Source organism: Acipenser ruthenus, chromosome 48, assembly GCF_902713425.1.
Source record: "Acipenser ruthenus chromosome 48, fAciRut3.2 maternal haplotype, whole genome shotgun sequence".
In the NCBI taxonomy this organism is placed as follows: Eukaryota; Metazoa; Chordata; class Actinopteri; order Acipenseriformes; family Acipenseridae; genus Acipenser; species Acipenser ruthenus.
In genome coordinates this window covers 697,990-723,523 of record NC_081236.1, presented here as the reverse complement: position 1 = coordinate 723,523, position 25,534 = coordinate 697,990, and the positions used below count along the sequence as shown (strand labels likewise).

Genomic DNA, 25,534 nt, shown 5'->3' with positions numbered 1-25,534 from the left:
TCAGCCCCTCCCCCCGACAGCCCTGAGCTCTGCACTCGCTGCTTGTTGCGGGGGAGATGCAGAGAGACGCACTGAGCATGAGCAGCCAGAGAGACAGACTGGGGGAGGGGGGAGAGAAGCAGTCTGCAGCATCCGAAACTGCAGCTCTGCAAAATCCACCTAGCATCTCTCTCTCTCTCTCTCTCTCTCTCTCTCTCTCTCTCTCTCTCTCTCTCTCTCTCTCTCTCTCTCTCTCTCTCTCTCTCTCTCTCTCTCTCTCTCTCTCTCTCTCTCTCTCTCTCTCTCTCTCTCTCTCTCTCTCTCTCTCCCAGTAGTGCCACTGTCTGTCTGTCTGTCTGTAGTACCATTATAGTGCCACTGTCTGTCTGCATTGCCCTTGTAGTGCCATCGTCTGTCTGTCTGTCTGCACAGTTACAGAAAGTTCTCAGTTGCTATGCCTTGTTCTCAAAATATCTGTTCCACTTGCACTTCCTGGGTCATTTCGCCTCAGCACTGTCTTCTGGGTCATGCTGCTGGCTGAGAACATGTCAGTCAATAGGAGGAGGCAGCTGGTTGGTTACTGACAGGAAGGGGTGGGACTGGGGACCAAGGAAGTGCAACACTAACTGAAATCTTGGCTTGCAAACAGAGATTTCTTTAACCTAGCATAGTACCAGATATTTTGCGTTTCTTTCAACAGAGAGCTATATAACACATTTCATTTTAAAAGAATCATTCTGAAGTTATATAAGTGACACAGAGAGAGATTGACACACACAATAAGATCTTGTGTTTATTTGTTTTTATTTCTCATTTAGGTTCCACAGTTTTCATATAATAACAGGCATTAAGTATTATTCTATATCTTTATATATATATATATATATAGAAAAGAAAAAAGAATTAAAAGCATAGAGGTGGAGTCCATTCATTCTGCAGAGATTGGGATTACAGTAGCAAAACATTGGTGTTCTTCATCAGCTCCATTTTAAAAATAAAAAACATCTTACATTATCACTATACTGTATATATATATATATATAATCTTCAGACCAAGAGCCAGTTATGTGCACTAAAGCAGTTTTAAGATTCCTTTTCAGATTTGCAATGCTTGACAAAAATGAATCTTATGAAGGTGCAGGAGCATGAGATTGTATTGCTTAACTCTGCTAAAATTGCACATAACTGTTCCTTTGTTTTAAAGATTCCCATATATATATATATATATACCGAGCATCAAAAGAAACGTATCACTATTATAACACAGACGCACTCTGTCAATGACAGCCCACGAACCGGGAGACCAAGAGTCACAACCCCTGCCCCAGATCCACAGATCATTCTGCAGCGTCTTCGTGATGTCGGTTGTTAATCAGCACAATAAAAAGTCACTGTATCAGCTCGAAAACAGAGTTTGTCATTTTTCGATCACTTCTAGTGAATTTGATCCAAATATAAGTGATATGTTTCTTTTGATGCTCAGTATATATATATATATATATATATATATATATATATATATATATATATATATATATATATATATATATATATATACCAGTACTTTGAAACAGAAGCAGTAGTATAGGAAAGAGAACTCCACTCTCCACGCTGCAGAGCGCTCTAGCAGTATAGGAAAGAGAACTCCACTCTCCACGCTGCAGAGCGCTCTAGCAGTATAGGAAAGAGAACTCCACTCTCCACGCTGCAGAGCGCTCTAGCAGTATAGGAAAGAGAACTCCACTCTCCACACTGCAGAGCGCTCTAGCAGTATAGGAAAGAGAACTCCACTCTCCACACTGCAGAGCGCTCTAGCAGTATAGGAAAGAGAACTCCACTCTCCACACTGCAGAGCGCTCTAGCAGTATAGGAAAGAGAACTCCACTCTCCACACTGCAGAGCGCTCTAGCAGTATAGGAAAGAGAACTCCACTCTCCACACTGCAGAGCGCTCTAGCAGTATAGGAAAGAGAACTCCACTCTCCACACTGCAGAGCGCTCTAGCAGTATAGGAAAGAGAACTCCACTCTCCACACTGCAGAGCGCTCTAGCAGTATAGGAAAGAGAACTCCACTCTCCACACTGCAGAGCGCTCTAGCAGTATAGGAAAGAGAACTCCACTCTCCACACTGCAGAGCGCTCTAGCAGTATAGGAAAGAGAACTCCACTCTCCACACTGCAGAGCGCTCTAGCAGTATAGGAAAGAGAACTCCACTCTCCACACTGCAGAGCGCTCTAGCAGTATAGGAAAGAGAACTCCACTCTCCACACTGCAGAGCGCTCTAGCAGTATAGGAAAGAGAACTCCACTCTCCACACTGCAGAGCGCTCTAGCAGTATAGGAAAGAGAACTCCACTCTCCACACTGCAGAGCGCTCTAGCAGTATAGGAAAGAGAACTCCACTCTCCACACTGCAGAGCGCTCTAGCAGTATAGGAAAGAGAACTCCACTCTCCACACTGCAGAGCGCTCTAGCAGTATAGGAAAGAGAACTCCACTCTCCACACTGCAGAGCGCTCTAGCAGTATAGGAAAGAGAACTCCACTCTCCACGCTGCAGAGCGCTCTAGCAGTATAGGAAAGAGAACTCCACTCTCCACACTGCAGAGCGCTCTAGCAGTATAGGAAAGACAACTCCACTCTCCACACTGCAGAGCGCTCTAGCAGTATAGGAAAGAGAACTCCACTCTCCACACTGCAGAGCGCTCTAGCAGTATAGGAAAGAGAACTCCACTCTCCACACTGCAGAGCGCTCTAGCAGTATAGGAAAGAGAACTCCACTCTCCACACTGCAGAGCGCTCTAGCAGTATAGGAAAGAGAACTCCACTCCACTAGGAAAGTGAAGCGGGAATGAATAACACACTTAAAGGGAAAGATTTTTATTTTTGATTGTGCCCCATTATATCCCCTTGTCAAGTTAAACAAGCTACCTTGATGTCTGAATTGGCCTGGGCAGCCTAACTGAAGGGTGGGAAAGATGCATTTCAGCATTTTACAAATTCATTGTCAGCAACAACTTGAGTCTGATTACATCTATCAAAGATTTACAAATAAGCCATGCAAGGGTTCATAAAGGAGTAAGAAGCAGGGCTTTGTAATGAATACCTTCTCACATAGCCTTTACTAATCCAGCTGGGATAGACATGCACACACACACACACACACACACACATATATGTAGTCCAGGGGTGTGATAGAGGACTACATCACCCAGAATGCCTTGGGTTTGTAATTAGAACCAGGATTGGAAACATCAATGCATTCTGGGTGATGTAGTCCTCTATCACACCCCTGGACTACATTTTTCCTCTCTCCTCCCCCTATTCTTCCACAATATATATATATATATATATATATATATATATATATATATGGGATGGAAATAAGACTCTTATTGCAAAGCATTTTCACTCATTCACTCATATATATGTATAGGTCACAAGCTCAGGTGAGTCTTATTAAACTCCTAGTGAAACAAGGAATGGATCAAACTGCTGTGCAACGGGAGTCTTATTTCCATCCCTGCATATATACACACACACACACACACACACATTCTTTTATGATAAAACGTTTAAACTACATCTGTGCACATTCTCCTCCAGACAAACACATTTAGATTTCGTTTCCATTATTGTTTCATAACCAAAATGAGAGGAAACAAAATATCAAAGCCAGAAGCTAAGACAGTATTTGCAAGGTGCTGGGGGGGGGGGAGCGAAGGGGAGTGGAAGAAAGGGAGAGAGATGGAGTGGGGGCGAGAAGGGAAAGGGGGGAGAAGAGAGAGAGAGGGGGAGTTCATTTCATAGCAGGGTATAGGATACAGCCTGTTGTAAAAAGAAGGATTGAGTATTAAGAGGAAGCAGGAGAGAGAGAGGTCTGTATCGGTTCTTTTATCAGTTGAAGACAAGGGTCGTGATGTGACCAATAAGGAAGGAGGGAGTGATGAAAGAAGAGTGAAAGAAGCCACCGAGAACGCGTGTTCATAGTCCCAGGTCAGGTCTATTAAAATTTCTCTTTGTTTTTTTAAATTGACATTTTTCCTTCTTTAAGTTGTGTTACCTCACAGCTCATCTCCAGGTTGATCTCTGCTCATAGATCGCAGTGTTAATGCAGGGTTTCAAACTACAACGCAACAGGAATCCACCACAGACCACAAGCTGTCCTTGGCTAACTCTCAGATTGACGTTATTATTTTTGTTTGGGAATTGAATGTTTTTTAAACCAGCTTTAAAAGGCCTGGACTACATTTTCCCTCTCTCCTCCCCCCTATTGATTTGATTCTTGATATATACATATATATATTTTTGTATGTTCTGTGAGGAGGTGGTTTGTGAAGTGTGTTGGCAGCAGGACTCGAGGCAGAAAAGAGAAAGTGGAAGAAAGAAAGAAAGAAAGAAAGAGAGAAGGAGAGAAAGAGGAGGAAGAGAAGAGAGACAGAAATAGAAGAGAGAAGAGAAGAGAGAGAAGAATGAGAGAAATAGGAGGAAGAGAAGAAAGGAGAGAAGAAAGAGATGAGAGAAAGAGGAGAGAGAAGAAAGAAAGGAGAGAAAAAGAGAACAGAGAAAAGAAAGAAATAAGAGGAAAGAGTGAGAAATAGAAGAGGAAGAAAGAAAGAAGAGAAAGAGAAGAGAGAAAGAAGGTGGGAGAAGAAAGAAAAAGAGAAAAGGAGAGAAAAAGAAGAGAAAGAATGAGAAAGAAGAGAGAAGGAGAGAACGAGAGGAGAAAGAGAAGAGAGAAAGAATGAGAGAAATAGAAGAGAGGAAGAGAAGAGAGAAGAAAGAATGAGAGAAATAATAGGAAGAGAAGAAAGGAGAAGAAAGAGATGAGAGAGGAGAGAGAAGAAAGAAAAGAGAGAAAAAGAGAAGAGAGAAAGGAAAGAAATAAGAGAAAAGGAGAGAAAAAGAAGAGTAAGAATGAGAAGAGAGAAGAAAGGAGAGAAAGAGAGGAGAAAGAGAAGAGAGAAAGAATGAGAAAGAGAGAAGAGAAAGAAAGAAAGAGACCCTTATAAAAGCTCACCACGGTAATTGGTTGCTATGCATAGTTTGCTATGGTTTGCCGTGTCATCTGTTTTGCTCTACCTGTATATACTGAATTGTCATCTCAGCCCATTGAGTTGAATGGAAAGTCAAGGGCTGGACGCGAAGGACAAACCATACAGATCCAAGACGCCTTACCATTCAGCTGAAGAGCAAGCTCTGTAGGGGAGAGGCAGGTACTGGTGTCAGCATTATTAACTCATCAGCCAATGGGAGGAGAACCATCTGCCCCTCTCTGGTCTTTACAATGCTTGGCTATGCTTTACCATGCTTGCACTGTGCTTGATTACACTTTGCTGGGCTTTTACTGTGGGAAACTTTTTTATAAGGTGAAAAAAAGAGAAGAAAGAGTTTTTCTGTGAGCATTCCCTTGGTTTACAAAGAAGTGTGTCCTACGGTGGCCACCATCCCTAATTCTGGATTCTAACAGGTTTTCTGGTTGGTGTGGGGGATGTAGGAGACATTGGGGGGGGGGGGGGTCGAAAACACATTCTAACAACCCTCTCCCCCCCCAAACAAACAACAAGAGACACCCCTCTTCAGAACAGCCCCACCCCCGTACCCCTTACCCACAATTCCACTTCACAATCGCTTCGTCTTATTGGTTCCCAGATATCTCGCTTGCCAAATCAACAGCAAGTCCAGTCCAAAATGATATCGATCTATCTATCGGTGAGGGACACCTGTTACGGGGGGTGTGGGGGTGTTATGAAAGGGGAGGGGGTGAGGGCCAGGGTGTTTTGGGGAGGAAGGAAAGGGGAGGGGGTGTATTTTGATAAGATGAGGGCCAGGGTGGTGTTTTTATATACTGTCAATTCTCAATAGGAAGGAGACGCGGCCGGCAAATTTGTCTCGCTCGTTGTTGACTTTGATGTTTCTTGCCATGATCCTGCATTCAATATTAATGTCGGTGTTCATGGTCAAGTTGAGAAACTTCACAGCAACTAGTGGTTGGGAATAGTTCACCTGAGATGGGGGGGACAAAAAAAAGGGGGGGGGGTCGTCAAAATGGTATTTCCCATTCAAATTCCCATTCCCAAGCTACATTTCCATCAGTAACACTCCATATCATCTCCATATCAAACTGGGTCCAATTCCATCTGCAGTGAAATCTGCAACAACAGCCCCCCTGTCTGCATCGCGGGTTTGTATAATTGCTGTTTAGAAATCTATTCGCAGACCTCCAGTGTTCCCCTGACAGTATATTCACTGCCCTTCACGTTCAGCATATTTTAAAACCCGCCTACTCTCCCTCTCTCTCGCTCTCTCTCTCTCTCTCTCTCTCTCTCTCTCTCTCTCTCTCTCTCTCTCTCTCTCTCTCTCTCTCTAGCGTCCTTCGTATCTGACCCTTATTTCCTTAATCCAGGGTAAATCCTGGTGCTGTAAAATGCTCTAAAAAGCCAGCTGTGGTTTATCAGGGTATAGGCAGATCAAATCAACAGTTTAGTGCTGGACTGTGCCTCTGCGTTATTATTTCATAGCTTACCTGGGCATGTTTGCCATAGTAAGGGTAGTACATCAGATTGAAGGTGCCATTTGGAGGAAAATAGGCAATCGGTCCAATCTTATCAGAGTCTTCTTTCTATGAACAGACAACAAGAACTGGGTTAGAAACTCACACTAGCCCTGCTGCTGCTGCTGCACCCAGTACTGGGGTTCAGAGCTCCCCTCAATGAAGTCTGTTATTATTATTATTAATATTGAAATGATCAGGAGCCAGGAGTTTGAGCAGGGTTACAAACTCACACTAGCCCTGCTGCTGCTGCTGCTGCTGCTGCACCCAGTCCTGGGGTTCAGAGCTCCCCTCAATGAAGTCTGTTATTATTATTAATATTGAAATGATCAGGAGCCAGGAGTTTGAGCAGGGTTAGAAACTCACACTAGCCCTATACACACACACACACACACACACAAGTATATATTTATAGATATAGTAGGCGTGGCTAAAAGAGGTGAAAGGTTGAATGGAATGAGACAGGATGTTCAGTACCCGGCAAATTAGGATTCTCCAGAGAAGCTCCAAGCAGCTGAAAGTCAAGGTAATGGCAGCTTGAGAGAAAAATGATGAGAGCTCAGCATTGGAGCAACAGGACCCGAGAACCACTCGGAATGACTGAAGCAAAACACCAGGGAACAACAGAGAGGCGACACACACACACTCAGAGCAGATTTAGCAGGGGCCTGTTTGTTCAAAGCTCCTGGCCCCTGCCTACCTACTCAAACGTTAATCACACAAAGGTTCTTTGTCGTTGCTGTCTACTTGACTAAGGAGTCCGTTAGAGCATTTTACAGCACCAGGGAGTCCATTCAGACCTCATTGACCACATATTTATAACATGGTTGATGCAGTCCTGGGTGAATCACAGTAATGCTGTAAAATGCTCGAATGCTCTAATGTTTTATGAACCAAAGACTAAACTAGACTTTTCTCTTGTGGTTCTTATTGCCATTACTTACATCCTGTTTTTAATTCAAGACGTTTGGGTGAACTACTGACTGTTTCAATTGTAAGGCAGTGGCTGTGTGTCTTTTGAGTTGATCCACCACTTTGGCTACAGTTTCCTTTTGTTTTGCTGGCAGTACACTAGCTATGCACTAGGTGGCACTGGCGCTTACTATTCTAGCCTACGTTGCCTATGTCTGTGGCAGTGCAACCAGAACTGAAGAGCAGCTCCTGAACTCGCATAGTCAAAGCAAAGCAGACTGATCAAGTTAACAGCATTAAGAAGCACTCAGAGTGACAGGAAGGAGTCGCACACACACACACACTTCTCTTACCCAGGTGTCCTTGCCCACTTTGTATTTCTGAAAGGGAGCGAATGAGAAAGAGGGGCGGCATGAAATGATGGAGGAGACATGCAGTTTGAAAAATGAACATAAGCTGAAAATAAAAACGAAGCAATGAAACTACAATGTCAGGGGAGGGGGGGTGAGGGCATGCTATCAAGTTAACAACTGTTGCAACTGCAGCTATCACCCATTCTGCAAGTCTATTGGTTACATTGGCGCTAACTGTGCAGCTGTGAAAGGAATATGTTACGGAAAACGCGTTTTTAATCTATATTTAATTTATTACTTCCTGTGTGTCCCGGTCACGTCACGTGTCAGCCACTAGCAGCTGATTGACAGGAAGGAAGCCAGTAAAGGGGGTGGGGACAATCCTCCAGGTGACCAAGGAAGTGCAAGATAAAAGCAGGGCTTGCAAACAGAGATTTCTTTAATCTAGCGTAGCACCATGTGGTTTTTTTTTTTTTTTCAAAACCTGCTCATGTGTGACTTATAATGGATGAATATGCATGGCAGAGAAAATTAATGGACAGTTTTGTTATCTACAGACTTTAATGTTAGGAGATTCGCCAAATGTTAAAACAAATTGGGGAAAATAAGTTACCTTTCCTGTGCAGGTGACAAATGGAGCTTCTCCATCTCCTGGCTTCATCCCAATAACCTGCAAACCGTACAGAGCAGAACATTACAGGGCAGAGTCTCCCATGATCCTTAGCACTGACCCTCCGCTTCCCTGCAGGGTCTGGGACCTTGTTATAAATGATCAATTATGTGTCTATTTTTTAATACACATTTTTCAACAATAATTTGTTGTTATATATTATTATTAGAGGAGGCTGTGTGGTCCAGTGGTTAAAGAAAAGGGCTTGTAACCAGGAGGTCCCCGGTTCAAATCCCACCTCAGCCACTGACTCATTGTGTGACCCTGAGCAAGTCACTTAACCTCCTTGTGCTCCGTCTTTCGGGTGAGACGTAGTTGTAAGTGACTCTGCAGCTGATGCATAGTTCACACACCCTAGTCTCTGTAAGTCACCTTGGATAAAGGCGTCTGCTAAATAAACACATAATAAATATTATTATTATTTCTTAGTAGACACCCTTATCCAGGGCAACTTACAATTGCTACAAGATACCACATTATTTTTACATACAATTCCCCATTTATACAGTTGGGTTTTTACTGGAGCAATCCAGGTAAAGTACCTTGCTCAAGGGTACAGCAGCAGTGTCCCCCACCTGGGATTGAACCCACGACCCTCCGGTCAAGAGTCCAGAGCCCTAACCACTACTCCACACTGCTGCCCACGTGATTCATTGGTAATCACATTTTTTATATCAATATTTGTATCCTTTTTTGTTCTTAATCTCTCTCTCTCTCTCTCTCTCTCTCTCTCTCTCTCTCTCTCGCTCTCTCTCTCTATATATATGTATATATTTTTACAATCCATTTCACATTTGTAATCAAGTTTTTTGTAAAATATTTTTTTCCTCTTTGTCTTTGTTGTTTGGTTTTTTTTTCCCCATCGATCGCAGTTTGTTTTTTTTTTAACGGATTTCCGGTACTCACGCGGTTCAGCTTGATCAGCACACAGGGTTGTCCATTCCTATAGCCGTAGTATTGATCCTCCAGCCCGGAGCAATCTTCCAGCACAGTGCGGTTAAACTGGCAGGAGCGTTTCGGGTTGTTGCGCACATCGCTGCTATCGTCCTGAGTGAAGTACTTCCCGGGGGTGCAAAATTCATTGTTGGCTGCCTGGAGACTGTCATTGTAGGCTGCAGAGAGAGAGAGATGGGGGGGGGAGGCAGAACTTCAGCAGGCTTGGTGGTCCAGTGGTTAAAGAAAAGGGTCTTGATACCAGGAGGTTCAAATCCCGGCTCAGCCACCGACTCGCTGTGTGTGACCCTGAGCGAGTCACTGAACCTCCTTGTGCTCCATCCTTCGGATGAGATGTAAAACAAACAAGGTCCTATTGGAAGTGACTCTGCAGCAGCCACTGACTCACTGTGTGTGTGACCCTGAGCAAGTCACTGAACCTCCTTGTGCTCCGTCCTTTGGATGAGACGTCAAACAAACGAGGTCCTATTGGAAGTGACTCTGCAGCAGCAGCAGCTGTTGATGCATAGTTCACCCCCTAGTCTCTGTAAGTCGCTTTGGATAAATGTGTCTCTTAAATTACTAATTAATAATAATAAAAGAAGCATGCTTTTTTTAAGCGCTATCTAATTAAGTGTAAAGTAATTATAGCTAACGAAAATAATTTGATGAACCGGGTTTCCACTCCTGTGTGTTGACTAGAACAGTTTGGCACAGTTCAGGATTTTCAACTCAGACCCCCAATGCATTCTGGTAAGTGTAGTCCTGCTGAGAAAGGTACCTGAGACAGATAAAAGGTACCAGAATGCATTGGGGCACGAGTTGAAAAGCCTGAACTGTCCCAAAATGCCCTAGTGAACATGGAGCCATAGCCCTACTTCCCATTAGCTACGTTTTGTCACTGAATTTACATTGAAGACACTGAGAAAGACTTCTAGTGGAAACGTTAGCCATTGAATTTACACTGAAGACACTGAGAAAGACTTCTAGTGGAAACGTTAGCCATTGAATTTACACTGAAGACACTGAGAAAGACTTCTAGTGGAAACGTTAGTCATTGAATTTACACTGAAGATGCTGAGAAAGACTTCTAGTGGAAACGTTAGCCATTGAATTTACACTGAAGACACTGAGAAAGACTTCTAGTGGAAACGTTAGCCATTGAATTTACACTGAAGACACTGAGAAAGACTTCTAGTGGAAACGTTAGTCATTGAATTTACACTGAAGACACTGAGAAAGACTTCTAGTGGAAACGTTAGTCATTGAATTTACACTGAAGACGCTGAGAAAGACTTCTAGTGGAAACGTTAGCCATTGAATTTACACTGAAGACGCTGAGAAAGACTTCTAGTGGAAACGTTAGTCATTGAATTTACACTGAAGACGCTGAGAAAGACTTCTAGTGGAACCGTTAGTCATTGAATTTACACTGAAGACACTGAGAAAGACTTCTAGTGGAAACGTTAGTCATTGAATTCACTGAAGACACTGAGAAAGACTTCTAGTGGAAACGTTAGCCATTGAATTTACACTGAAGACACTGAGAAAGACTTCTAGTGGAAACGTTAGTCATTGAATTTACACTGAAGATGCTGAGAAAGACTTCTAGTGGAAACGTTAGTTATTGAATTTACACTGAAGACACTGAGAAAGACTTCTAGTGGAAACGTTAGCCATTGAATTTACACTGAAGACATTGAGAAAGACTTCTAGTGGAAACGTTAGCCATTGAATTTACACTGAAGACGCTGAGAAAGACTTCTAGTGGAAACGTTAGTCATTGAATTTACACTGAAGACGCTGAGAAAGACTTCTAGTGGAACCGTTAGTCATTGAATTTACACTGAAGACACTGAGAAAGACTTCTAGTGGAAACGTTAGTCATTGAATTCACTGAAGACACTGAGAAAGACTTCTAGTGGAAACGTTAGCCATTGAATTTACACTGAAGACACTGAGAAAGACTTCTAGTGGAAACGTTAGTCATTGAATTTACACTGAAGATGCTGAGAAAGACTTCTAGTGGAAACGTTAGTTATTGAATTTACACTGAAGACACTGAGAAAGACTTCTAGTGGAAACGTTAGCCATTGAATTTACACTGAAGACACTGAGAAAGACTTCTAGTGGAAATGTCAGTCATTGAATTTACACTGAAGACACTGAGAAAGACTTCTAGTGGAAACGTTAGTCATTGAATTTACACTGAAGACACTGAGAAAGACTTCTAGTGGAAACGTTAGTCATTGAATTCACTGAAGATGCTGAGAAAGACATCTAGTGGAAAGGTTAGTCATTGAATTTACACTGAAGACACTGAGAAAGACTTCTAGTGGAAACATCAGTCATTGAATTTACACTGAAGACACTGAGAAAGACTTCTAGTGGAAATGTCAGTCATTGAATTTACACTGAAGACACTGAGAAAGACTTCTAGTGGAAACGTTAGTCATTGAATTCACTGAAGATGCTGAGAAAGACTTCTAGTGGAAACGTTAGTCATTGAATTTACATTGAAGACACTGAGAAAGACTTCTAGTGGAAACGTTAGTCATTGAATTTACACTGAAGACATTGAGAAAGACTTCTAGTGGAAATGTTAGTCATTGAATTTACACTGAAGATGCTGAGAAAGACTTCTAGTGGAAACGTTAGTCATTGAATTTACACTGAAGACGCTGAGAAAGACTTCTAGTGGAAATGTTAGTCATTGAATTCACTGAAGACGCTGAGAAAGACTTCTAGTGGAAACGTTAGTCATTGAATTTACACTGAAGACACTGAGAAAGACTTCTAGTGGAACCGTTAGTCATTGAATTTACACTGAAGACGCTGAGAAAGACTTCTAGTGGAAACGTTAGTCATTGAAACCAAGACAAAGAGCTGCTGATAATATATGAGTGTTTTTAATAGACTAGGCTCTGACCAGATAGAAAATCACTCTATATATGAAGCCACACTACCAGAAGAAGACAACGAGAAAAACTTCTAGTCGAAGCATTTGTCTTTAAGTTTACTAAGTTCAGCACTACTTTAATAGTTGTGGATGGTATGTTTGAATTACTTCTCGTGAAAATGTTAAAGGGAATTACTTGGGAAATCTGAATGTCGTGTAAGCAGGGAGGGGTGAAAGGCTGTACTCACGTAACAGGAATTCGTTCAGCGTATTGACATAGCCGTCCCATGTCTCTGTGTTGGACATACTGTAGGTAATCTCCAGTGTTTTAGATCTGGGTCTAATCATCATTCCTAGAGAGAGAGAGAGAGATTCAGGGGTGTCATCCTAAATGTGAAGGTACTGGAATGACACTAAAATATAGGTTTTTCTGAAACAGAAATTATTGTATTTGTGTACTGAACTTCTAGTAACAGACATAACAGGTTGTGCCTTTACCAGGGGAGACCCTCGGGGACCCCTGCGCTCCCCTGACTGTGTGACTCCCCCCTGCGCACCACACGGCCGTGCCCTTACCAGGAGAGACCCTCGGGGACCCCTGCGCTCCCCTGACTGTGTGACTCCCCCCTGCACACCACGCAGCCATGCCTTTACCAGGGGAGACCCTCGGGGGGGCCCTCTATCACACCTGCTTACCTGGGGTGGCTAGGCGGTCCTGGTAGGTGGGTTTGTAGTCATCCAGGGTCTGCAGCATCACCCACATAGTGAGAGTGAAGAGGCCAGTCAGGAAGCAGTAGAAGACGAGGTAGAAGAGAAGGATAAGAGCTGCAAGGAGACAGGAGAGCAGACACGTGAGACACACAGATCAGCAACTCACTGCACACCTGAGACATCCCTTACAGGAGCTCCCCATAGCAATGAGAGCTGCAAGGAGACAGGAGAGCAGCCACGTGAGACACACAGATCAGCAACTCACTGCACACCTGAGACATCCCTTACAGGAGCTCCCCATAGCAATGAGAGCTGCAAGGAGACAGGAGAGCAGCCACGTGAGACACACAGATCAGCAACTCACTGCACACCTGAGACATCCCTTACAGGAGCTCCCCATAGCAATGAGAGCTGCAAGGAGACAGGAGAGCAGCCACGTGAGACACACAGATCAGCAACTCACTGCACACCTGAGACATCCCTTACAGGAGCTCCCCATAGCAATGAGAGCTGCAAGGAGACAGGAGAGCAGCCACGTGAGACACACAGATCAGCAACTCACTGCACACCTGAGACATCCCTTACAGGAGCTCCCCATAGCAATGAGAGCTGCAAGGAGACAGGAGAGCAGACACGTGAGACACACAGATCAGCAACTCACTGCACACCTGAGACATCCCTTACAGGAGCTCCCCATAGCAATGAGAGCTGCAAGGAGACAGGAGAGCAGCCACGTGAGACACACAGATCAGCAACTCACTGCACGCCTGAGACATCCCTTACAGGAGCTCCCCATAGCAATGAGAGCTGCAAGGAGACAGGAGAGCAGCCACGTGAGACACACAGATCAGCAACTCACTGCACACCTGAGACATCCCTTACAGGAGCTCCCCATAGCAATGAGAGCTGCAAGGAGACAGGAGAGCAGCCACGTGAGACACACAGATCAGCAACTCACTGCACGCCTGAGACATCCCTTACAGGAGCTCCCCATAGCAATGAGAGCTGCAAGGAGACAGGAGAGCAGACACGTGAGACACACAGATCAGCAACTCACTGCACACCTGAGACATCCCTTACAGGAGCTCCCCATAGCAATGAGAGCTGCAAGGAGACAGGAGAGCAGCCACGTGAGACACACAGATCAGCAACTCACTGCACACCTGAGACATCCCTTACAGGAGCTCCCCATAGCAATGAGAGCTGCAAGGAGACAGGAGAGCAGCCACGTGAGACACACAGATCAGCAACTCACTGCACACCTGAGACATCCCTTACAGGAGCTCCCCATAGCAATGAGAGCTGCAAGGAGACAGGAGAGCAGACACGTGAGACACACAGATCAGCAACTCACTGCACGCCTGAGACATCCCTTACAGGAGCTCCCCATAGCAACACAGCACAGCACAGTGTAAACAAGCACATTGTAAAGCACAGAGAGGTGTGGTAAAGCATAGGGAAGCATTGTAAAGCACAGAGAGGTCTGGTAAAACATAGGGAAGCATTGTAAAGTAGAGAGAGGTATGGTAAAGCATAGGCAAGCATTGTAAAGCAGAGAGGTATGGTAAAGCATAGGGAAGCATTGTAAAGCAGAGAGGTATGGTAAAGCATAGGGAAGCATTGTAAAGCACAGAGAGGTATGGTAAAGCATAGGGAAGCATTGTAAAGCACAGAGAGGTGTGGTAAAGCATAGGGAAGCATTGTAAAGCACAGAGAGGTGTGGTAAAGCATAGGGAAGCATTGTAAAGCACAGAGAGGTGTGGTAAAGCATAGGGAAGCATTGTAAAGCACAGAGAGGTATGGTAAAGCATAGGGAAGCATTGTAAAGCACAGAGAGGTGTGGTAAAGCATAGGGAAGCATTGTAAAGCACAGAGAGGTCTGGTAAAGCATAGGGAAGCATTGTAAAGCACAGAGAGGTGTGGTAAAGCATAGGGAAGCATTGTAAAGCACAGAGAGGTGTGGTAACGCATAGGGAAGCATTGTAAAGCACAGAGAGGTCTGGTAAAGCATAGGGAAACATTGTAAAGCACAGACAGGTCTGGACTCTTGACCAGAGAGTCGTGGGTTCAATCCCAGGTGGGGGGACACTGCTGCTGTACCCTTGAGCAAGGTACTTTACCTAGATTGCTCCAGTAAAAACCCAACTGTATAAATGGGTAATTGTATGTAAAAATAATGTGATATCTTGTAACAATTGTAAGTCGCCCTGGATAAGGGCGTCTGCTAAGAAATAAATAATAATAATTGTACACTGTCTGTGTTCTGCTCAGAGCTCGTTCACCGCACTGACCAAATGTCAGCACAGACACTGGAAATCCGAATCCCTCATTAATAACCATAATCCTTTTAGCTTCAATCCCTCTCGGCTCTCCAGCGGTACAGCGCCTATCAAACCCCCAAACCCAGGGAAGGGGGGGGGGGGGGAAGGGGAGAACCAGCTGCTAGACCCCTCCTCTAAAAATGTGTGTCAGCACGTTTATTCAGGAAAACCAATCAATTCATTCATAGAACCCGTCGCATTACACACGCACACGCGCTACGCTACCGCAGTGGCCGAGTCCGCTTATAATAAGCGGAATCGGGCTTTCATTTTTTTGAGAGTCGCGGGTTGCGTCATTGATCGGTGTCAGTGTATATGCACGTCAGTAGAACTTTAGAATCCTATCCCTACTCCAGTTTAACTTAAAAAAAACTAAAACTACTAAAATAATAATAATAATAATAATAATAATAATAATAATAATAATAATAATAATAATAATAATAATGGAATTTGTATAAACCCCACTAGGGTTGGGCTTGTTTTGAAAGGCAGTGCCGCTTATTTTGTTTTCCTCGCGAGACTTGGTCACACTGAACTGCATCTGCAGATAGATTGCCCGCATGTTAGTTGCTCTCTGGATCCAAATCAAATGCTAAGTGCGGCAGAGAATGAGTGAATTCACCCAGCAAATAGATGGAAGAAGAATGCATTAGCTGGCCCGCGTCTCTGTCAGAAGCACCGCAGCACGCTGCCGCGGCGTCTCCCGTCCTTTTTATAAACAGCACGGGGAAAAACATTGCAGCAGATATTCTCAAAGAAGGCGGCGTACATTGGGGGTCCCGGGGTCCCCCCCCCCCCCCCCTCCTATTGAAATAAACCGTGCGAGCCTCTACAAACAGGAAACCTGTCGATTCTGGAATCCGCGCTGATCTGTCAATCGTGTGTGTCTCCCTAAAACCAGTTTGAATCGGACTGCGCAGCCCGGCACCATGTGATTCTTCAAGTGTGTTGCGTAAATACGCGCCTGTCCGTCCTGTACCTCTAGTGCTTGTTTACAGCACAATAAAATCGATACAAACCTTGATTACACCTGCACACTGTTTCTACTGTATACATATATGTTAGAATACTTTTTTTTTTTTTTAGTTTTGAGGTAGGCTGCAGTATTAGATTTTGCGATACCTGTTTAATCCCGCTCCGGGTCCCCAGCGAGGCGGGATTGGTTCCAGTATACACCATGTCCTGTGAAGCCATTAAACAGGTTCAGCCTGTACTGTGATCTCCTCTGCAGTCCACGTACAGGAATGTAGGGAAACGAGCCCGCCTATTTGTATCTCGAATTAGTTTTCCAGCAAATAGTTTTTGACGGCAGTATAGTAAATAAAACAGGGTTCTAGGGTTAATATTGTGGATCATCGCGTTTATCCAGAGCAAACCAACATTAGAATCAACCCATCGCATTAAACACACACACAGACATACACACACAGACACACACACACACACACACACACACACAGAGAGAGAGAGAGAGAGAGACACACACACACACACACACACACACACACACACACACACTGAGACACACGCACACACACACACACACACTGAGACACACGCAAACACACACACAGAGACGCACACATACACAGACACACACACAGATACAGACACACGCACACAGACACACACACACGCAAACACATTCACACACACACACACACAGACACAGATACACACACACACATTCTCTATCTGCAGTACTGGGCGTGTGTGTTACGCGCTTGTCTCTACAGAGTCGATTACCGCACAGCATTTTACTGCATCGTTCCCCGTTAACAATACGGGCCACTTAAAACATAAAAGTGAAAATTATTGAAGAAGCTGCCTGGTTGTATTGAATTATATTACAGCACATAATATTAGAGCAGGGCACCGGCCCCGAGGGTACCAGGGGCGCTGGAGCGAGGGGTGCTGGGGGGTGCGGCAGACCCTCATTGAAATGAACGTGGTGTGATTCACTCTACAATCCGGCACCTGTCTATACTGGAGTCGGGCATGATTTGTGAATCCGGTCCCTAGTCATGTGACTGTGTTTCTCTAGGTTTACAATCGAGTGTGTTGTGTAAATACTCACCTGACCCGCGGGCAAGGTGTACAAAAATACAGTCTTCCATATGTCTCCTGTGTTTGAATCAAAACATTGGAGGTATTTATCGGTTTTTGACGGCATGACAACTACTTGTTATTGTTTTACATTCAAATCCATGATTTCTTCTTACATGATGTAATGGTGTTCTATATAGTGTGACATCATCTCTACTTCTATCTTTGAATCTGTATTAATTCCAATTAACATTACTTTATATAAACTTATATTTTTATGATATCATGCAATGCTGGCTCTGAGGATCAGCCTTCATTATATATATATATAGATGCATGAAACAGTTAATCCGACCCAATTTTGCGGTCCCAAGGGGGTCCCGGCACGATGAGGAGGCAAGGAATCTAACATTACATAAAACCAACGGCAAAAAAAGAGAGACAGTTCATTCAAACAGGACCCTGAAACCCGTCCGAAAAACAGTTACACAAAATAAAAGCATTAAAACTGAATCAAACTAAAAAAAAAAACAAACAGGCCCGGCGCATAGGGTGAGAGAGAGAGAGAGAGAGAGAGAGAGAGAGAGAGAGAGAGAGAGAGAGAGAGAGAGAGAGAGAGAGGGGGGGGGGAGAGAGAGAGAGAGAGGGAGAGAGAGAGAGAGAGAGAGAGAGAGAGAGAGAGAGTAGGGGGGGGAGAGAGGGGGGAGGAGAGAGAGAGGGGGGAGAGAGAGAGGAGAGAGGGGGGGAGAGAGAGAGAGAGGGGGGGAGGAGAGAGAGAGAGAGAGAGAGAGGGGAGAGAGAGGGGGGAGGGAGAGAGGGAGGAGAGAGGGGGGGGGGGGGGGGGATCGCCTGCAATGCTCACTGTTTCTCGGGTACAGCAATCCGCAATGGCAGAGCAGCTTGTAAGTGCATGGTTTTTGGGGGGGGGGGGGGGGGGGGGGGGGGGGTTACAACTCAAGTTTACAGATGCACCTTTTAAAATCCCGTTCCAAAACCTGCTTAATCCGAGTACGAGGACAGCTGAAGGATTCAGCAGCACCGAAGATTAGATGTCCCCTCGACCCAAGTATAAATAGTCGAACACTAATTAAACGTTTTGCAGGTTACTATGGTCTATGCAGAGGCAAGCGCAACGAGGCGGTGAAGAAAATCTAGCCTAGTATATATATATATATATATATATATATTATATATATATATATATATATATATATATATATTCACATGTACAGTTCAAGACCAGTTCGATATTACCTAGTTGTAATTATGCAGCCTGCCAATAGAATAGGCGCATTCTAGAATGCCTGGGTCGAACCATTCCAGAACATCCCGTTTAGGAATTCTAAATTCAAAATTCCTGAGGCAACGAGATTGTTCTAAACAACTGACCGGTCGATCTGGTTCTAAAACAGCCCCTGTACGCAGTGTGTAAAAGAGCATGTAAGGTAATGCGAGAGACCCCCCCCCCCCCCCCCCCTCGTCTTCCTCCCTCCCCTCCCCCATTCCCGCCGGTACTAAAGCTGAAGGAGGGGCCGCTCTCCGCATTGAAGTCGATTCACGAATTCACCTGCCTTCTCTCTGAGTTCGTGGGTACGCATTACAGGGAGTATTGCTCTATCCAATTCTACATGCTGGAATCTCACGCCGCACAGCTGCAGTTTAGCGCAATAACCGCCCCTGTAATGACCGGCACCGCTCAGCACACCGCTGCCAGGTTCAGTCTCGTTTATCAGCACATTTATATCAAAGAAAATTCAAAAAATATACCAGAAAGGGAGTCGCTCGCTCGGAGCACGGGTTGAAGGGATAATCTGATTGCGGTGACTTGATTAAACGGGAGGGGGGGGGGTTGCACGAGGGAGGGGGGGGGGGGTTAGGGGGTGGCACGAGGGAGGCGGGGGGGGGTTTAGGGGGGGTGGCACGAGGGGGGGGGTAGGGGGGTTGCACGGGGGGGGGGTTAAAACATTTGAACGACATCATGCAGAACGATTGTATTATGTGGTGTGTGTGTGAGTGTGTTTGTATGTGTGTGTGTGTGTCTGTGGTATGTCAGTGTGTGTGTGTGTGTGTGTGCGTGTGTGTGTGTGTGTGTGTCTGTGGTATGTCAGTGTGTGTGTGGTGTGTGTGTGTGTGTGTGTGTGTGTGTGTGTGTGCGTGCGTGTGTGCGTGTGTTCAGGCTACATCTCTATAAATATCATACGCTGTTACAGAAGCTCTTTGGGAATAACGAGGCGATGCCGGTACACAGGGAGACCTGCGCCATGCTGTGCTGCAGCATTAAGAGCAGATTATGACAAGCAATTCTGCATTCGACTAACGGGGACGAGAGTGGATAGCAAGATGCGGATCGGCTTAATCAAGCGACATTTTAAAACGCGGGCTGTCCTTGAAGACACCATTACTATTATAATGATGATTATGATTTCCTTTGAAATCGCGTTTCTATACAATAGATACGGATTGAGGAGACAAGGGGGGGTTTGGAAGGATGGGGAGGGACACACACACACGTTACTGAAGAAATACAAATTCACAGAAGCCTATATCCACTATTAATCGATTAAGTGCGGCTGTATGGTAAGGGGTGCCTCATATCGATTAAACAGCGCACACGCAGCCACAACTGATCAGACCTATCGATCGCAGGTGAACACGTAAGCTATTTTTTTAAAATCATTCGCTTAGCATCTTTACAATTCTAGGATTGGTCTAGGCAGTCTCTCCAATATATATATGAACAGATTGAAAACGTGCGCGGCTTCTGCGCAATACATACATGAAACATGCAATGAACCATTTTTTCTGACTCTATTATTTATTAATTCTGCCTTGTGCTAAATACTGCCCCCCCCCCCCCCCTCCCCCCCCCCCCCCTTCATTCTCCTATGCGGACAGCATCGCAAAAACATCTGCAACATTCAGTCCCTGCGGGCGTTTGAATATACGAATACAGAAGCATTATTAGAGCCATTGGAACCCTGTGCGCAGAACGGTTCTTTTATAGAACCCGAATAAAATAAGAATTCCAAACAACGCCCGAAGGTTCGACGCCCGTAGGGAAGGGTTGAGGGGGGAAGAGGGGTCCCCCCCCCCCAAAAAAAAGCTTTTTAATATCGGCTTACCCCAACTGCTCCCGGTTCTGCCCATAAATTCACGGGTCCTCGGGTTCCAGAAGAATTCTTTCCATTCGTCCAAAACGTCCCCGCAGGTTTTCTTGTCTTTATTCGACATGTTTCTTCCTTCTTATATACAAAACACTAATAATAATAATACTAATAATAATAATAATAATAATAATAATAATAATACTAATAATAATAATAACAATACTAATACAACGAATAAATCTTCTTTAGAAAAATTGAGCTGTTTGAAACACGGGGTCGCCTTTTTCCTTAGCTTAAAAACCGAGCGGTGTATCTATTGAAATATATCGTATATAAATACGGGTTACATACAGTATCTCTTTACTGAATTGTCTTTTTCGGGTTGAATGTGTGTCAGCCTGTTTGACTGCAGTAGCCGGCTTAGCGGTGGTGTGCGTGTGCGCGGAGGTGGCGGTGGAGAAGATGGTTGATGGATCTGGGTAGGAGATCGGCTATTTAAAGGGAGAACACTTACTGCAGATCTGACAGTGAGGCCCCGCCCCCCCTTTGCCGCCCCCCCCCCCCCCCCCCCCTTCTATCTCTGAGGCGCTGGCAGTGCCACTAATTCTTAAAGAAACAGCGTCCCTTTCTTAAGAGACGATAGTACAATAGTAACATATATACAATAGTAATATATATATATATATATATATATATATATATATATATATATATATATATATATTAATTCATATAAATCTTTATTTTTCACAGCAGCAATAAAGTTGTATGTGTGTGTGTGTCTGTGCGTTTGAGTTGTGTGTATATGTGTGTGTGTGTGTGACAATATATCTGTGTGTGTGTGTGTGTGTGTGTGTGTGTGTCAAAACGTGTGTGACTTTCTTGGCCAGTCAATATCTGTCTGTCTGTCTGTCTGTCTATCTGTCTGTCTACCTGCCTCCCTGTCTATTCGATGCCCTGTCCGTCTGTCCAAAACTCCAGGCTCCACCTCAAATGCATTACAGTGTGTCTGTGCGTTGAGTGATGAAATCTAGTGCAACAGCGCCCTCTGGTGTCAACCAGGGAGAACTAACCCCTCCTTCAAACTCCGCAGCGATCTATGCAGCCTCTATTTCAATTATGCAGTGTCGTCCCCCCCCCCCGTCCCCCCACCTCCCTCCCTCCTCTCCCCTTGTTCCCAGTATATGTACAATAGAGGACTGGTTTGGATCTACCCTGCTGGGAGTCTCATTATTAATTTCTTTCAACATTGCGTTGGATACCGCCTCCCTGTGAGCCGGTAAACTGGTCAAAGCACACGCGCGTTTGGTCCGAACAATGCACTGGTCGAGTTAAAACGTGTGTGTGTTTTTTTAATCAATAGTAAATCCCTTGTTTTTGGCTACTTTAACTTTTTACAACGTTTGCTGTCTTTCAGATCGCTTCTTATTATTGCTATTACACAAATACTTATTTCTTAATTTTTAATTATTTTGTTTTGTCTATTGAAGGGATCTTTGACCGTGAGTCCAGGAACTGCTCTTCTCCTCGCCGTAGACATTTTATTCTAGGCTAGATCGACAGTCTTTCTAGAAGTAAGAGCCAGCGTCACCTGTGTATCCTTTTGTTTCGCATGCAATACGCAAGCTGTGCACTAGACGGCGCTGTTGCTTACTAATATAAAGACACTTTGGATGCGCTTTTAAGATTTACTGCATTGTGCTTTTACAAAGCAGTAAACTTTGAGAAGGGGGCTGGTTCACTCTCCTCTCTGTGTTTTACTACACTTTGAGAAGGGGCTGGTTCATTCTCTTCTCTGTGTTTGACTACACTTTGAGAAGGGGGCTGGTTCACTCTCCTCTCTGTGTTTTACTACACTTTGAGAAGGGGCTGGTTACTCTCTTCTCTGTGGTTTACTACACTTTGAGAAGGGGCTGGTTCATTCTCTTCTCTGTGGTTTACTACACTTTGAGATGGGGCTGGTTCATTCTCTTCTCTGTGTTTTACTACACTTTGAGAAGGGGCTGGTTCATTCTCTTCTCTGTGGTTTACTACACTTTGAGAAGGGGGCTGGTTCATTCTCTTCTCTGTGTTTTACTACACTTTGAGAAGGGGCTGGTTCATTCTCCTCTCTGTGTTTTACTACACTTTGAGAAGGGGCTGGTTCATTCTCCTCTCTGTGGTTTACTACACTTTGAGAAGGACTTTTCAATTCACACAAGTAATCAAAATAATAAAAAACAACTAAAATAAAACAGGGGGTCACATTATCATGTTTGCTTTTAATAATAGTGCACAGAATCATTTTACAAAATCGTTTATACAGAGGCCACAGACCATTTGGCAAAAAAAAAAAAAGGCAAGAAAACTTATTTTATTTTTGTATTTATTACCATTATCATATTCATCATCCTCACCACTCTAATTATTAATAATATTATTACTTTTGATTTCTCAAATGCAAGAAGTGTCTCAGATACCTGTCTCTTTCCTCACGCACTAAGTTCAGAACAGCTGTACATTTTAACATTTCAATCTATTACCTTCACACAAACACAGTACACACTACAAGAGGGAGGGGCTTAGAAATCAGAATGATGTCATCTGGAGCCCTTGCTTTGTACAGGTTTGACTGACATGCATCGTTTTAATGGAGTTAAACCATGCAAATAAACTGGGAAAGAAAATGCAGTGATAATGTTGCAGGTGCTAAAAAGAGTTAAAAGAATGGATTTGAATGAAGTCTTAGTTAGGACTTCTTTAAAATGACAGTAATAATAATAATAATAATAATAATAATAATAATAATAATAATAATAATAATAATAATGCATAGCCCTCCTCTCCTTACCAATTAGCAAATACATATTGTACATTCATCTACACTTTAATAACCTCATAGTTCTCATTCCAAGTCATTATAAAACAAAATGTTATGAAAAAAAATCATTTGAAGCAAAATATAAAGAATGCCAATACCCATTGATTCTGGATCTTGAGTCTCGTTTGCAGTAATTGCCCTGTAACACGTCAGAAATGGAAGGGGTTTTGTCAGCAGTACACATTTCTGGCCATCAGGTGTCGCTCTCGCTCAATGTAGTGTAACGTGTCAGTTGAACAAGGTGTTAAAACGGGAGGTTAGGAAACTGACGCCATTGCGGCTCCACCATGGAGTCAGCCGTGCGTACTAAAGTATGGAGGCTACTGATCTGTTGAACCACGGCACTAAAAAATACAACCGCCCGAAACTCTGAACTCGACAAAAAAAAAACAAAAAAACATTCAAATAAGTGTGATAAAGCGATGCTAACAGCAGGAAATAATACGAGACGGGATTATAAATACATACATAAATAAATAAATAAATAGATAAATAAATCAATCAATCCCGATTCGACATCAGTTCGTAGGTACGTCAGAGATTTTAAACGTATGGCTTTGCGATATATATATATATATATGGTGAAGGATATTTTTAAATACGATGCGTTGTGTTAGACATCACATATGCTTGAAACATCATACATGAACCAATATATTTTCTTTCTGTCTTAGAAATCATGATTTTCTCAAGCTTAAAACACAATTCACAAAACCTGACGCTTTCTCGTCATTACAAATGCTTAACTTTCTATGGCAGGGTTCTTGAGTTTATTGTTCTCTGAATCTGCCTTCACCCGGCTTTGAGAAGCTTTGAGCTTGTCTGGAGGACTTGCAGAGACTAGAGGGGGTGAACTATGCATCATCAACAACTGCTGCTGCTGCTGCTGCTGCAGAGTCACTTCCAAAAGGACCTCAGTTTGTTTTGCGTCTCATCCGAAGGACGGAGCACAAGGAGGTTCAGTGACTTGCTCAGGGTCACACACAGGGAGTCGGAGGCTCAGCCGGGATTTGAACCTCCTGGTATCAAGACCCCTTTCTCTAACTGCTGGACAACCGAGCCTCTGATAGGTTTGCAGTTAAAATCCATGTGGGGTAACAAAGGGATTCAAATGAATACCTTTAAGTGGGGCGTGGGGACTGGACTGGCCTGGTAAGAACGCTGCTGACCCAAAGAGAAAGTATAAGCCAGCAGAAACAAAGGTTAGCTTAGGTAAGATATGTAAGACAGGCACTTGAGAGTGCGTTTGAGAAGCACTGAGGATCCTCCATCAACGCACACCTGCGGCGCGTCCGCTGCCCTCCGAGAGATTAGGTAACTGACCCCTGCTTAGGAAACTGACCATTATCTGATCTCCATTTGGGTCACAAATGGAAATTAGATAAAGGGGGCATTCAGAACAGAAAATAGGAGGCACTTTTTTACACAGAGAATTGTGAGGGTCTTGAACCAGCTCCCCAGTAATGTTGTTGAAGCTGACACCCTGGGATCCTTCAAGAAGCTGCTTGATGAGATTCTGGGATCAATAAGCTACTAACAACCAAACGAGCAAGATGGGCTGAATGGGGCCTCCTCTCGTTTGTAAACTTTCTTATGTTCTTATGTTCTTATGTTATTGCATCTGATGATAATGACTGGGGTGTGCGCGTCTTCACACAGAGAAACACATCCCATAATCCTGTCTCCTTTCCTTTCCTTGTTCAAATCATGTGACCTTGAAACTCCGCCAGCCCCTCCCACTCTCTCTCTCTCTCTCTGTCTGCGTAGAGCAGGCGGAAGGGGTTGGCAGAGTTGAAAGGTCACGCTGTCAGTGCCCGGCTTTTAGGACTCTCCAGGCAAGCTCAAAACCAGTTATTTAAAACGGCATTTCGAGCAACCGCTAATTATTTTGAGTTCAACTTATCCTCCCGTTAAAGTGACGGCAGCTCAAGAAATTATTCCATACGTTATCTCAGCCATGCGTATAGTTTTTGAAAAGGAAAACAAAAAAATGTCTTTTCGTTTTCAAACGTCTGGCTGGGGTGAAAGAAAGTTCTCAGTGTGCTTGCCTTGCCTGCAAGGAAATGGGGTACGCTTGCACTCCTGAGGGTCATTTCACCTTCAGCAGCGTCTTTGTGGTCAAGCCTTAATAAGCAGGAGCTTCTCTTCCAGTCTGTATGCGATAGATGATAGGGTACGACACCAAAAAAA

At 44.0% G+C, this 25,534-nt stretch overlaps 1 protein-coding gene across 4 annotated transcripts; it reads right to left on the bottom strand.

The window, feature by feature from the left end:
- Positions 1-766: 766 nt before the first annotated feature.
- On the bottom strand, positions 767-20,980 carry LOC117404633 (sodium/potassium-transporting ATPase subunit beta-2-like). 4 transcript variants are annotated; one of them, XM_059014474.1, is made up of 8 exons: positions 20,500-20,978; positions 12,993-13,121; positions 12,545-12,649; positions 9,371-9,576; positions 8,408-8,464; positions 7,795-7,821; positions 6,503-6,598; positions 767-5,982 (listed from the first exon to the last, which is right to left on the bottom strand). In XM_059014474.1, exons 1-8 carry the CDS (start codon positions 20,606-20,608, stop codon positions 5,818-5,820), a joined length of 894 nt encoding a protein of 297 aa, XP_058870457.1. In that variant the 5' UTR covers positions 20,609-20,978; the 3' UTR covers positions 767-5,817. The 4 variants fall into 4 exon arrangements, with proteins under 4 accessions (XP_058870457.1, XP_058870460.1, XP_058870459.1 ...); XM_059014477.1 differs by lacking the exon at positions 20,500-20,978 and adding an exon at positions 16,454-16,711; XM_059014476.1 differs by lacking the exon at positions 12,993-13,121 and having other exon boundaries at positions 20,500-20,980.
- Positions 20,981-25,534: the final 4,554 nt, after the last annotated feature.